Below are 15,413 nucleotides of genomic sequence, written 5' to 3'. Positions count from 1 at the left end.
GGCCTTGCTGCTATGATTGAGACATACTACTATCATTCTATGTCTAATGTAGATTTGTTTGTAGAATTTGGTGATGGCGACCTTGCTCGTATGGTTGAGGATCCTACTTCCAGCTCAAATATCCCACAAACTTAGAATAATGATGAAGAAATAGAGATAGATGATGGAGACCCAAAAGCATGATTCCAATTTGTATGTGAACAAAAATAAGAAAAAACATGGAGAATTGAAGAACTGAATATTACTTCTGACGAGTTTACTGATTACGAGGACTAAAACATCATAAAAACTCCATGATATGTTAAGTTTATGATTCTATTTATTGTTTATGGTGTGTGTAAGGTTTGTTGTATTTATGTACTTAATGTAATATGTTAGTTTGTTGTTTTTATCTTCTTAATGTAATGTTTATGATTCATCGATTTTATCTCTTAAATTAATGTTTTTATAAACAAAAATTTATTTTAGTGCCCAAATCACACCATTTAATACTTTGAACTAAACAAAACCTCAATACGATAGACGGAACTCGCCCCCTCAACATGACGAGTTTCATTTTTTCACTTTAAAAAAAATCCATAATAGAAAAATATTAAAAATATTATTTTAATTAAACTCGTCATGATGAATTCCAAGGAAAATAATTAAATATTCAACCAGACAAATCGATCGAATAAAATATATTTTCCATTGAAACTCATCACATCAACGTAACGAGTTCTTTGGACATTATAACAAATGTCGTAGATCTCAAAATAAATTCTAACATGTCCTATTGGACTAATTATTTTCTCCATTTGTCCTATTGGACCAATTTTGCTGGATTAATCTATACTACAAACAACATATACTTTTTTTATTTTGGCCCATTTCTATGAAATTTGTTTTGGCCCTCTGGCCTTTTTCTTAAGAATTCATTTTATGAATTTGCCTTTTAAAATTTATTTTATATAATATATGTGAAAAATATATAAAAATATATATTAAACACAAAATTATAGGAATTCATACGAGTTAACATAATGCTTGGATCGATTGTGCCTTTAAAACTGGTCTTTTCCACTATGTTTGGTTACAATTTACGGCAACCCTCAATGCCAATAAGCAGAAGCTTATATTAAGAACCTGGAAGACGCATGGGAGCAATGGACTACAGATGTTCCAGCAACCTTGATTTTCTTAGGACTTCCTGCATCACCTTAGGCAGCCAGTTGCGGCTTTATCCCGGTGTCGGATCTTACTTCACAAGTACTTCCGGACATCAAAGGTTCGGCAAACTGGTCAAAGTACCATGATGATCGAAGTGGATACAGCTCTGCCAACAAGAAATATGTGTAGCTGAGCTTCTGTCTTTTATGTATTCTTGTTTATGCCCCGGAATTCATAATTTTCTCTCATATATGCATGTGACAAAAACATGACTGAAAGCAAGATACAAGGACAATGAGGGCGGAGCATTTATGAAGCTCATTCAGGGTGTACAACAATAAAATAATAGATAGCAAAAATTTTTCCAGACAAATTTGTGCCATAATCCTAAAATTAGCTAACTAGTCCTCCTATTCCGAGACGATGAAGAAAAGAAGTAAATTTGTTTTTGCCGAAAGAAAAGAAGATGGTTGGCAATGAAGAAAGAGAACGAGATCTCTTCTCTTCTCTTCTTTTTGGTTCAAAAAGCATTTAAAAGAAAGTGCCATCTCTATTACCAGCAGAAGCCCTACGGTGACGTCTCGAACCAGATCTCTTATCCCTACCACGTCTTGGAGTCCTCTTCCCTTGATTTCTTCCATGGACATTTGTATTTGGCAAAGCCGGTGGGCGTCGAATCACAACTGGTGGAGGCATGTGCTCCAGTAGATCTCTATGATATGCCTGTGAAAAATGAGAAAAGCAGCCGAAATTGATTACATGCACCTATCGTACCTACAAGCTCCTGCTACTGGTTGTATCCAATAAAATCCGAATAAATCCCTCTAAACAAAAAAATTACCGCAAAAACACAATTCCTTACTCAAGCATATCAAGCACTGATGTAAGTGACTTCTTACATTGTAACATATAACATGTTATTCTCGAGGCCTAGCGTTAACATATTAGAAGAATTCAAAAATTAATATATATTATAGCTCGAAATTAGTAATCTCGTGAAGTTAATAGCAAATACAGAATATGTACCTGTATGACAAAATTGCGTCGTTCACAATCCAAAAACATATTGATATGCCAATCAACTTTCGCCATTATCTTATCCCTCACCATACCAAAGCTTAATTGGTCCCGAGACGTAAAACGATCAACTTCATTGAACCACAGGCAGGTAAAAAGATTTGTGATTGGAATATGTTCCTTTATGAGTACACAACCTTCAGGAACATCTGCACAAAACCAGTTGAACACCAAAAAGATAGATTTTTAGTAGACAACGGTACAAAAACTGTATAAGGCATGTATATATTTGTATTTATACAAAATATTGTACATACCACTAGTTATAGGAAGCTTGGCCTCAGAATATGGTGTTAATCCCTCTTTTTTATAAAAATCCACCTGTGCATCAATCGATGAATTATCATATTTTCCTGCAGCTTTATTTGCTTCAGCCTCTACAAAGACATCAAATCGTCTGTAGTGTCTCGAGATAGCAAAATTAGCATTATGGCGCCACAAGAATCTGAGAAGAAGAATGGTGAATTAAGATAATGAACCAATTAAATTCAACTGAATCTATAGTCAAACTCAAATCTATGTTACTCAGACTTAGAAGCGAGTGTCAAACACAAGTTATTAGAGAATCATAGCACATTGCCAGAAGCTCTCATTTTTGCCAACATCAGATATTAAACCAAAGCAAAAATTATATTTACGAAGTCATAGTCATGTAGCAATAATGTGGTTATTATTCTTGATCGACAAAGAGTTCATATTTCATTATAATTTGGTGATGTAGTCCATCTGACACAATAGAAATCATATGAGCTAGAAGTTTAATAAGCATTTTAAAAATCATGAGACAGAGCACCTCTCAAGAACTTGATAAGGATCTACAACAAGCTGGAGCTTTCCGTCAATCCATAAAGAGTAGCGAACATTTGGGAAGATTCTATGTAACAAAAGCTTTGGGACCTGTCATAAAAACACGCCATATAAAAAGAACTTCCTTATGTCACGTTTGGTACATAAGTGATAACAAAAGGAAAAAGTGTAATAATTACATGAGTTTTAAAATAGTATGTCTAATATACAGAAGAATTATTATAAATTTAAATTTGCAGTTGGAAAGATAGTAAAAAGTCATGGAAAAACTAATACCTATTCAAAATAAGCAATATATATTCCTTATCTTTGTTCAAATTGAGCCATGTGAATGGCTAAAAGTTACCTAGTGAAGGTAGCTTATTGCTAACTCATGTACTAAAACATAAGGAAAAGGTAACACTCCTACCAAACGTTGCATAAGTGCAATAACCTAAAGAAATTTCTGATAAGCATTAATGCATCAGATCTCCCTGATCTTTCACCAAATATTGATCTAGTCATTACACTTATTTTGTAAACTAAAGTATATAACTATAGGTCCATTTCGAAGAGAAAAAACAGAGACAACAATGATAATCAACGACCCAATTCCCCTTTATGACCTCTTATCTCTTCTCACCCTCGAAAATGCTTTAAAAGAAAGCACTGGTAGCTTCAGAACCGGACAACAAACCCAACTACCCTACAACAAGCTCATAATTGTTGCTAAAATAGAAGAGACTACACATCAAATTTGGTTAACTAGCACTAATCATAAATTCTATGACACGGGGCAGGACCATATACACCAGTATTTGATAAATGTTTAAAGGTGAATCAGATTACAAAAAGTACAAATAATGACAAAAAAATGAAGCTCAAATCAATCAATATTGAAGTATGCTAACCTTGCCATTACGTCTTGCATCACTGTAAGGAACATTGTGAATCACAACAATTCTCCACAAGCCCACCTTTTTAATGTCATCCAGCACACTTTTTTTCTTCATATATGCTTCTGTTTCTTTATCAATAAACATGTAGAAAGGAACATTTTTCTTTGTTAGTTCACTGATGTTCCTGGGCTGTTGTATCACGTCATAGTTCCCTGGAGAGCAAAAATAAAGCAATGATGAGGATAAAGCATGCATAAATGTAAGAAAATTGTGGAATCCAGAATGTCTAGTAGTACCAAATATAGCCGATGCAACAATGATCTCGTGGAACTGCTGCAACTCTTCCAGATCAGACTCGTCAAAGTCAAATCCAGTCTGGTGACCAGGTTTACTTCCCTTGACAAATCTGACAGAAAGTACATGGAATTACAATATTAAAAAGCAAAAGGAAAACAGTATCTATTTGTGAAGACAGATAATTCGTTCAATCATTTAAATGCAACGTGAATAACAAAAGAATCACAGAAATCTCTACCTGAACTGTTGTCAATGAGTATATTGATAGGAGAGTGAAACCTACCCACAGTGGACTGTCATTGACTCTTTTATATCAAACGAATCATTTCTTTGCTTTAGAGATGGATATCCACCAAAGTCAGAGCCCCCATGTGGTTCAGTTTTGATTGGATTTTCATCATGAACATACACCAATTTATGAAGCACTGGAGATTCTGATAGGGAGCTTGGCATGCTAGCTATGGCCTGATCCACGGGGAGGTAACATACTGGACATGCTGGAAAAGGGATGAGCAGGAAAAAAAGTTAGTGGCAAGATAATGAAACATAATCCAAATATGCATATATTGAAGCAAGCAAGATAAGATGAGAATGTTATTTCATTCTTATGCTCATGCATGGATCAACTTTTTGGTGCAAAAGTGATTATGATTTACAAAAAAGGAACATAATAAATAATCCAATGGCTTTATGTTGATATATTATGTTATTATTAAACAAATGTGGTTGCTTCTAATTAAAAATATTGCTTTATGCATCCATGTGAAAAATATTAATACAATTCCATTTAATGCAACTTTGATTATGAGAAAGAAAAAAAAGAATAATGAACCTAAACTTACGCCGAGGCCCAATCCGTCTAAGATGAGGTGGAGGGGGAGGAGGAAATGTGAAATTCATGCATGGATGGTTTGCACCTTTAGAATCAGATACTTTAAATTTATTTCCATCACCCCCATTCACACTATTTGCTGCAGAATACTTTTTATCTTTATGCTGATCCTTCCTTCCAAGTATCTGTGAAGCTTCACTATGGGCACCGTTCAGATAATGAGTCATGCTCATAGTTCCAATCCGTTGATCAACAGTTGGACTACGGCTTTCTGTCTCATCGATCATACAGAATGCAAACCAGAAAAAGATCAATAAGTTATTGTCTCGATTAAATTACTGTGCTAAGAATGAAAAGTCAGGACTAAGTACATCAGTAAGTGAGCATATAAACGACCAAGTACAGAAAAAACATGTCAGGCGATGCTTAGTGCTCTAGAAATCAAAATTCAAGAACCCAGAGTAACAGAAAAAGGAACAGACCTTTGTTGACAAGAAAAGAACCCAAGACGAAGACCAAAAGGGAAAAGGCAACCAGAAACAGCATGGAAACTTTCCGGTGACCCAAACACCGATACCAAATGGAGGGGAGAGATCTCTCCTTTTCCCTAGAACCTGAAAGCATCAGGATTGGGTTCTTTCGTGCACTAACAACTGGTTTAGAGTGCAACAATCTTCCTCCGCCAGCAATAACATTTTTTATGCTCTGCAATGACCCATAACTCCCTGTACGTAGACCCAATGACCCTCCAGTCATTGTATCTCAAACCCAACCCCTAGTTGCTCACTCATTTCCTTTCACCCTATCATTCGCTCACAACAACCCCACAAAAATTCTAACAAAAAGACGTACAATGAAGAATTATACTATTCAGCTGGAAGCTAGAAGCAAATCCAATCACTCAACTCACAGTTTAGATAAAAAAAAAATACAGCAAACATTGTATGGATAATCAAACCTCTATCACACATATCAATAGATAAACCAGTAACACATTTCTTTGAAGCATTTAACTTTCGAACTTGTTCCCGAAAGCCAATGTGATTGTTTTCTGTTAAAACAAACAGACCAAAGAAGCAGGAAGTCAGGAATTCCTTTCCTCAAAACATCTTAGACAGAAATCATAACTTTATTTTTTGCAAATGTACTTTGGAAGTTCAGGTCAAACAAAAAACCAATCTACATCTTTTTACAATGAACACGAATTAGATTATCCTGGAGCTAGGACTTAGCATCCTTCCACTATTTTTCTCTCCATGACTATCCACTACAACTTTAGTCACCGTTCGTAAGGATGACTTCACAATATATACATATTAATGGTGTTAATGAATGCATTGATAAACAATGGATAAAAAAGCAATACAGCGAGCTGAATAATAATGGGAAGAAAAAAAAAAGCAATACCGCGAGCTGAATAATAATGGGAAGAAAAAAAAGCAATACCGCGAGCTGAAACCTCTAATATCAAACCTTTGATCATGAAAATACAAAAAGCCAATGACAAATCGTAATAGAACTATTCCTTTAACCAATGTGATTGTAATCTGCTAAGAATGAGAAGCCATTAAATGTGGCAGAATGGAGACGTTTTCCACCTAAATCCTAGCATAAAAAATTCATGATTCACTTTAGCTTGATCAAGAAACTAATGGTATTTAATTCTATTAATCCAACAAACAAATGGAACATCAAAAATATAAATTTGGCATTAGAAATTAAAACCCAGTTTAGAATTTCGTTCACTTTTTGTGATCTGGTTCAACAAAACTGGGCCTTTATCCATGGAAGCAGAGAGAAAGGGATAAGACCCAAACCCAAAAAAATGCAACAAAACAACAGAAACAAAATGCTAATCACAGTTTAAATGAAATCATTTTATTTCCAGGTGTTCAAATTCAAACTGAAATCAGGGGAATTTTGCTAAAAATGTGAGGGAGATCACTTACCTTTAAGAAAAATGCAGGTCCCTCTTTAGATCTTTTGTTCCTTTTTTAGTCTTTAATTTTTTGTTGAATGCTTTGATTTCCGTTCTCTTGATGATGACTGTTTTGATAGAAAAATGAAAATTACATTTTTTGTAAAATAATAGAACTTCAAGCAAATAAAACATGATAAATTTAGTTTTCTTACCTTAGTTTATTAGATAAAGAAAAAAAATGTCTGAAATTATAAGAAAATATACAAAATATTTTGTATGGGTCCAACATTTACACTAGAATATATATATATTGATTAATATAAGTATAGGATAATTTTTTTGTTACACTTAAAGTTTAGGTTAGGGATGATTTTTCGATTCATGGCTATGGCAGTACAAGATAGTTTTTGTTAAAATAAACCCTCAATCTTTCGACATTGAATGCTCACACTCCTGATATTTATGTTACTCGAATACGGATTCTCAAGAAATAACACGGATATTTTTTATATTTTTAAATATAAATTATGAATAACATGATAAATTTAGTTAATGTTGTCTTATTTGATAAAAATTATATATTCTTTTGGTTCAAATATGAAATATATGCGCAAAGTATGAAATATTGTAAAATGAATATTATATATATACTAAATTATTTCTATTTTAATTTATAATCCATGCATGTTAGATTGTTAGTAAGCCTGTCCATGTATGCATTTTCTAAATGATAGGATGTGAATCTTTTATTCCAAATTTACATTGTTGTACTTTCATATCATAATGATTGATCAAAATATTATCTGGTGTTAGAATTTATTTAATTTTAGTCGTAAAAGAGAAAATTATTATTTTTAGAAGATTCGGGTAATTGTGTCGATAAGGTGTTTATCTTACGATAAATGATTATAAGTATGTTTCCGAGTAACGAGAACAGGAGGCCGGTGCTCTTGGGGAGATGGAGATTCCATATTAAGACTGTGCAAGATTCATTCCCTCAAGTTATTTTGGAACTTTCATGCAGATGATGTGATTCTTCAGTTCTAAAGAAACAAATCCAAGGGTTCCGGTCATGTTAGACGAAGATCGGAAGCTCGGATTTGGCTGAGTTTTGATTATTGAGTATCATTTTTAATCCTGAACATGGCTGAGTTTGAATACCTGTCGGTTGCAGCAAAACTGTTAGATACAAATTTATCAGCCTCATTGATCGAACATCCCTCACCTTGAAACCTATTTACATTGATCCCGATCGAGAATCGCTTTCGAAGACGACGTAGCTATGAGTTGATGAAGCCTTTGAGCTCCTGGACCTGGCTTGATCTTGTTCATGTCTCCAACTTCCGAACATTTCGGTTCGCCACTGCACCAACCACCCGGTGTGAAGCTACCCTTTTCCCGGCCGAGCAAATCTTTGTCGATCTTATCCAACACGGCGTCGTCTTGATTGAATTTCCGAGCAAAAGCGGCATTACTTCGAACCATCATGTCCGAGTCATTAAGGGTAAGGATGTGCGGGGTGCTGTTTAGGGGGATTGTCCCATGAAATATAATGCAAATCATGGTTGACAACAGTCTTGGCAAACTCCGGAGCATTGCATACGACAGTCTGAAAGTAGCCTTCAGGCGAGGAGACGAAGTTCGTGTAGTACATGAGAAGAGTTCTCGGTAGATTATCCCAACCCCAAATGCAAAACTCGACAAACGAATGCGACATAACCGTCCATGCCGAACCTGCAACCAGAGACGATGTACGGAAACAGTTAACCGAAAGCAAGGTTTCAATATATGCTATCTATATGTATGAATATAATTTGCAGTTCCAGCATATGCAGAACAAAACCAGGGCACTGCTTTAAGATCAAAGATCCATCCAGCAGCATAAATAAACCGATGCATACGGCATATAGATTCGGATAAGTCACATTTCAATGCTCATATCCTTAAGAGAAATGAAAACGTCTTGAAGTTTCCGGCATACAACGGTGTACTAACCGGTAAATAATTTGAATGCGGTAGGTAATTTTCGATTCTGTGAAGTCCAAAATATATCAGACTTGGTTGACATGTAGAGTCCCGGGTCCATAATCAAAGGCATAGCTCGTTCGTCCCTGCACAAGAACCAGCAAATATGTCGGCATTCGACGTATGTAACGGTTTTAGATCAAGACGAAAGAATGAGAAAACCTACGCTTTCCAACCAAGCTGGCTTGTGTGTTCAATAAAATTAAGGTTCCGGTCTAAATCTGAGAATGCATAAATAAGATCTGCAGATAACGAACAAATTGATCAATGACCTTTTGGTGCTAACCGAATAAACAAACACCGGAAAGGAAACGATATCAACCGACTCGGTTCTCAGATAAGGCATGTGATGGAGACTAACCATCTTGAGTCACTAGGGGATAATCCGATGCACTGAGATTGATAAACCAATCCCAATCTTTACTTCTCTTGAGATGAATGGCACAAGCATGGAGCGTATTGGCGACCATGGTCGGCCCTCGATACGTAACCATATTAGCCTTGGTAATCATATAAACATTCCCTGCCTTCGAAAACACCGTATGGTTATTTATTCTGGAAGCAAGCGTCAATCTCTCCTCGGTCGGTGCCTCGAGGTCCAAATGAACAACGTACTGATTCCTAGGATGATACAGGGCATGAAGTGTTCTCCAAAGCTTTTCCAGATCACCTTTCGATCCAGAAACCAAGTATGCAAAACGAGGTAATGCCGGACCAGGAGATGGCGGGAAAGGACCTACGTCGATCATCAACTCAGCATAGCCCGGCTTCCTTTGATTCATCGAAATATAAGCCGGGAAATTAGAGAAGAAGGAGTTGATTTTGCGAACCGAAGAAACGAGCCCCATGTCGAAACAGGTAACAACAAGGATCGTGCATATGAGAGAACTTATCACAAGGGGAAACACCCATTTCTTCTCCATGTTCAACATCGACACCATTTTTGAACCTTAAGAGTCTAACAGACAATCTCAACAGCAACACCTTCGATCATCACCGATTCGGATATAATTCGAAACCCCAAATACCATCGATCTTCAGATCAAAGGCCTTTCCTGCAACATATAATTCCAAGATATACCTTTGAAAATAGATGTTAAATGAACAACAACCGTCGATATTGGTTTATTGTATCATTGAAAAACTATTTTATTCTATGTTAACCTGTTATCTAATTCCCAGAACATAAAGTAATGGAAACTAGACCAGGTCGACGAATCAAACATAAACAAATTGGCAAATGAAAAAGAAAGAGTGTTATATAGCATGAAAAATACAAAAAAATGGACAGCATACTAAGAAAAGGAACCAGACACAAATAAACAATTAGCTAAAACACCATTAAAAATACCGAACAATTTGTTAAATACACATTGGGATTAAGCTACTGTTTTAGAAAAAGCTGTCGAGGAATTTTTTGTTGATATTTCCAACTTTTACGATGCTTAAAAGAGAAACTCTAAATCAAAATCCTGTTAATCGCCAAACCTGTAAATCTAAATCAGGTTCAAGATTCATAGCTACCGTCAAAATATAGGCAAAACCCAGAAACGGGAAATCAGTAAAGATCACGTCTTTGAACGAAAGGAACAAAACCCAAATCTGGAAATCAAATCCAAAAGCAGCTGCTGGTAACAAAAAATCTAAATGTAGTTTTGAAAAATGGAAAACAGTTCAACGAAGAGTAAAGGTGAAAGAAGCTAACTTAAGAAACAAACCTGAGTTTGATGCTGGTAAGATAACAAATGATCGAGTCTTCCAAGGGAAAGAAATGGTTTTTTTTGTTCTTAGTTGGACAGAGAAAGAGCAGAGAATTTGAGTAAATGTTCAATTAAAGAAGAAAGAGCGTCTCTCTCTCTTCCCCTTCCTTTTGTTTCCCTGAGCTATCTTCTTCCAATTCAAATATTGTTTACACAAAGCTAAGAAATTATCACATATTTTATTTTTAAAAATATATTTAATATGAATATGTTATATTACTAATCTTGCTTGTTAGATATTAGCAGTAATAAATATAGTTTATTTATGGAATTATTAATTATAATTGACCAATATTTATTTTCAAATAGAGTTTATGAAAGGATTATGTTATTCAATGTCGGCTTTGTTTGTCTTTGTGTAAATATTTTACATTTAAGAGGTTATAAATAGAATAAATACAAATGTTGTTTGTTTTTGTGTAAATATTTTACATTTAAGAGGTTATAAATAGAATAAATACAAATGTTAAGTATCAATTAAAATTTTAATCGATAATTAAACTAGATTTTTTAAAAACATTTACTGATTAAGTTTATTGAGGTAACTTTTTTTTATTAATAGACCGACTAGTTCAAATCGGGTTTTGTAAATATTTATTATGGGACGACTATCTCAACTTAATTTGCTCCATTAGTAAGTGTTAAGATTCAAACTCTTGACTTAGGGTTGTAAATGAGCTTAGCTCGACTCTACTCGAAAAATTTAAAATTAAGTTCAACTCAACTCAAAAATTCGTAAGTTTAAAATTATCAAACTAGGATCAAACTCGAAATAAAAAAATTAAAACTCGACTTGAAGCTCGAGAACTGTAAAGGTAACTCACTTATTGTGTGTATTCTTAAGTTGGATTGGACTAACTTTGTGTATAACATGTGGGAAGAACGAAACTTTAAATAGTTTACGGGTGTTGCTCGCTTGAGTGATGTAATTGTTGATCACATAAAGGATACAATTTGTACTAAGTTGAGTAATACTTAAATATATAAAAGTATCGATCACCAGCATATAGGTATTATTATTTTAATTTTTGATTTTATCTTCAATTTTTTCAATATTTAAAAGTATCAGTCATCATAAATTAAATATAAATATTTAAAATTTCAAACTAGGTTTCAATTTACTCATAATAAATATTAATACTTCTTCACTGATAAGATACTTGGTCGTAACCAAATTAATTATATATATTTATAACATTTTTAGCTTTTAACATATTTAGTTTCCATGAGAATATCTAAGGTCTCGTCAGCTTAAAATTATGGTAACATTTTAGACTCAATTGAATTTATTACACATCAAATTAACATTTCAAATTGTAACTTACTTTCTTAGCGACTAATAATATTATTGGGTGCAACCTAATTTTTAATAGATATTCATAACATTTTTAGATTTTAATTTATTTTGTTATCATGAGATTGTCTAAGGTCGCTCAACTTAAACTATGGTAACATTTTAGTACAATCAAATTTATTATTTATTACACATAAAATTAGCATTTCAGATCGCAACCTATTTTGCGATCGATAACATTATTGGACACAATCTAATTTCTTATAGATATTCATAACATTTTTAGATGTTAACTTATTTTGTTATCGTGATATTGTCTATGGCCTCATCAGCTTAAACTCTGGTAACATTTTAGGCTCAACCAAATTTATTACACATAAAATTAACATTCCATATCGTAACCTACTTTCTTAGCAACCGAAAATATTCTTGGGCGCAACATAATTTCTTATAGATATTCATAACTGTAACACCCTTAGCCCGTATACATCTTGAAATACGAGCTAAAGATACCACATCAACTTTACAAAATCATTCATTGACAAATAATTGTTAATTTTTTTTTAAAATTCAATTTAAAACATCTCTTTGTAAATTTTATATTTATATCATTAGCATATATAGTCATAACTTAATAATTTTTCGTTACAAACAAAACTGATTTTATATAGCCATTAGGCAGTTTCATATTGTTTCATATCTATATTCAACTGCCTAACATTGATTGATTTAAAACCATTTAAAATCGTTCATAATATATATTCATAAGTACGATTATAGATAAAATTAACTAAATTTAGAACATTCTTAAATTACTATTACAGGCCCTTGTTTAAAATAAATCTGATAATGCAATCCAACATATATAATGTGCATGCCACTAATAAGTCAAAGTTAAGGTGTCTTACTGATATTGTCAGTAGGATTGATTTCCATAAGATGCTAGCAAGCTCCTCACTACACTCCCATTTCTTGATTCGAACCTACGCATAAAAATATAATTACGTGCTAAATGCAACTTAGTGATGCAAATAAATAAATAAATCATAGTGAGTTATATCGGTAGAATATTGTAAATAATTCAAAACATAAAAATAAATGTAAATAAAATCTTTTAAACTATCAAACCGGATTTTCCAAGTTGTTATTCCTTAACTAGGAAACCTGAAAATAATGATCTCATAATTTTATCAAAATCACGATAATCAACAACAGAAATAGCATACTTTGCATATATTTTTCATTCAGACACATTTAAGAACTTTCATATTCCATATTCATATTCTTTTCCTTTCAGCCATTTTCATAACTTTCCTTGTTTCATTTTCATAGTCCAATGTACATTTATGAGAATGTAACGTACGTGAGTCAGATGAGTGTGATCAATAAGCACTTCAGTGCTTTTATCAGAATCATGTTATGCACTTCAGTTCAATCATATCATTCGCACCAATGGTGCTATCACAGAATCAAAACATATAAGCACAAATCACATCGGCAATGAGCACACACAGTGCTATCACATCAAAATCGTAATATACACACAAAGTGCAATCACATCAGAATCAATATATGCATAAAAGATACAATCACATCGAAAATATACTAATGTACCTTCAGATAACACCATAATATATCATAATCACTCCACCTCATGGCATGTCACTTGTACTTGCGACTCTCAATGCAACATACAATAGGCTTTCAGATAATATCTTATTCGTTCATAATCATTATTTTAAATTTAAAATCATTTTTACTTCATCATTTTCAAAAACGAACATGGACAGTTCATACACTAAATCATCTATAAAACATTTGTATAAACATTATAGAAATGTTCCATGATCAGAATTAAATCATATTTTTAAAATTAAAACACATGAGGTTGACTTATCGCAAGTCTTCCTCAATCAAAATAATTAAATAAATAAATTGCAGTCACATTAATACTTTATATACAAGTCAAAACATAATTCTCACTAAGTTTTAAGCTTAATTCTTTGCTTTCGATTCACTTCTTCACGATTTATCACAATTTCATATTTCGACAGTTTGTACTACCTTTAAATAAATATTATTATGTATTAATATAAATATTTAAAATTTATTCCATTTATACAAATAGAAACTAGACTCAAATATGAATCTAACCATATAAGGCACTTTTTCTAGTTCAATTTGTACAATTTATAACAAATTTTCAAAGTTGACTAATAGAAGTTGTTTTGAGCAGATTTTGTTGCCCTGTTTTCTAACCTACCCTCGATTAAAGTTTTGTATCTTTTTATATATACCTCAAAATCAGTAGGAATTTGTTTTATAGTAAACTAGACTGATTTACAAATCCAACGGTATAAATTTCATCGTCTAATATTTTATGTATAATTTATGGTGATTTTCTAAACTTATTATTAAAATCTTGAATTCTAGGCATTTTTCCTTAATTAGCTTCCTTATCTCATTCCATGCTTCTATTAATTATCTGATGAGCATATATAGGCTTGAATCATAATTCACATAACATTAGGAGTTACTTCTTAATGTAGTAACTCCGACACTGGCTCATCACAAGTCAATGTTTATTCAATAATATAAATACAAATTAAATGTACTCTCATTTGTCTCGCTATCAAACCTTCTCCACGATAAATATTCTCGATCTCATACTTCTACCTTACCTTTTGAGCTACTTTGATAACTAGATTTACCGTGGTCGAACAACATCATATAATACATAAAATGATTAAATATAAAATTCGATATAAATAAAATTAATACTTAAATTGATATAAAATTAAATCATACTTCCTTCATAATTTCAAACTTCTCAAATTATTCATTAGATTCCATAAATATTTATTGTTCATGATCAGCCCTTCAACTTTTACTATTTGCAAAATCAAGCCACAAATTTTGAATTCTTTCTAAAATTCACCTTAACTTTTCCATTAAATTCATAATGATCTTCATCATTATGATTATTGCACATTAATTACTCAAATTTCCAGTACCTTATTAAAATACTCAAATTAACACTTTGACATTCAAAACTTGTAATTTCATCCTAAACTTTCTCAGACTTTTCAAATTCAACCACCAACTTTATAAACTTATAATTTAATCACAACTTAATAATTAAACTAAAAAATCAGCATACTTCTAAAATTTCCAGAATTGTTCTAATTTTCTAAAATGATACTTCCACATTTGAATTCAAGTCCCTATAATATTGAGACTTTTCGAATTCCACCTCTAACTTTACCAAGCTTGCAATTTAGTTCCAGTCAACTTTCTAACTTAAATTTCCAGCATTACAATTATTGAAAATTAACATTGAACCCTCCAATATCACATTCTTTCAATAATGCCC

At 32.7% G+C, this 15,413-nt stretch overlaps 1 protein-coding gene and 1 pseudogene across 1 annotated transcript; both read right to left on the bottom strand.

Annotated features, from left to right (window-relative positions):
* Positions 1-1,632: 1,632 nt before the first annotated feature.
* On the bottom strand, positions 1,633-6,099 carry LOC120123360. Its single transcript, XM_039142274.1, has 10 exons — positions 5,523-6,099; positions 5,232-5,311; positions 5,051-5,177; positions 4,492-4,705; positions 4,208-4,317; positions 3,924-4,123; positions 3,020-3,123; positions 2,484-2,671; positions 2,176-2,375; positions 1,633-1,872 (listed from the first exon to the last, which is right to left on the bottom strand). Exons 1-10 carry the CDS (start codon positions 5,794-5,796, stop codon positions 1,681-1,683), a joined length of 1,689 nt encoding a protein of 562 aa, XP_038998205.1. The 5' UTR covers positions 5,797-6,099; the 3' UTR covers positions 1,633-1,680.
* A 1,906-nt stretch (positions 6,100-8,005) lies between these two features.
* Positions 8,006-10,232, bottom strand: LOC120123348 (annotated as a pseudogene).
* Between the last annotated feature and the right edge of the window lie 5,181 nt (positions 10,233-15,413).

Source organism: Hibiscus syriacus, unplaced genomic scaffold, assembly GCF_006381635.1.
Source record: "Hibiscus syriacus cultivar Baekdansim isolate YM2019G1 unplaced genomic scaffold, ASM638163v2 tig00110392_pilon, whole genome shotgun sequence".
NCBI lineage: Eukaryota > Viridiplantae > Streptophyta > Magnoliopsida > Malvales > Malvaceae > Hibiscus > Hibiscus syriacus.
This window is presented reverse-complemented; position numbering and strand designations above follow the sequence as displayed.

Coding starts and splice junctions, on each gene's coding strand:
- LOC120123360 (XM_039142274.1), bottom strand. CDS start 5,796: ATGACTGGAGGGTCATTGGGTCTACGTACAGGGAGTTATGGGTCATTG. Junction 2,672..3,019: donor CCTTATCAAGTTCTTGAGAG/GTGCTCTGTCTC, acceptor TCTTCTTCTCAG/ATTCTTGTGGCGCCATAATG. Junction 1,873..2,175: donor GACGCAATTTTGTCATACAG/GTACATATTCTG, acceptor CATTTTTCACAG/GCATATCATAGAGATCTACT.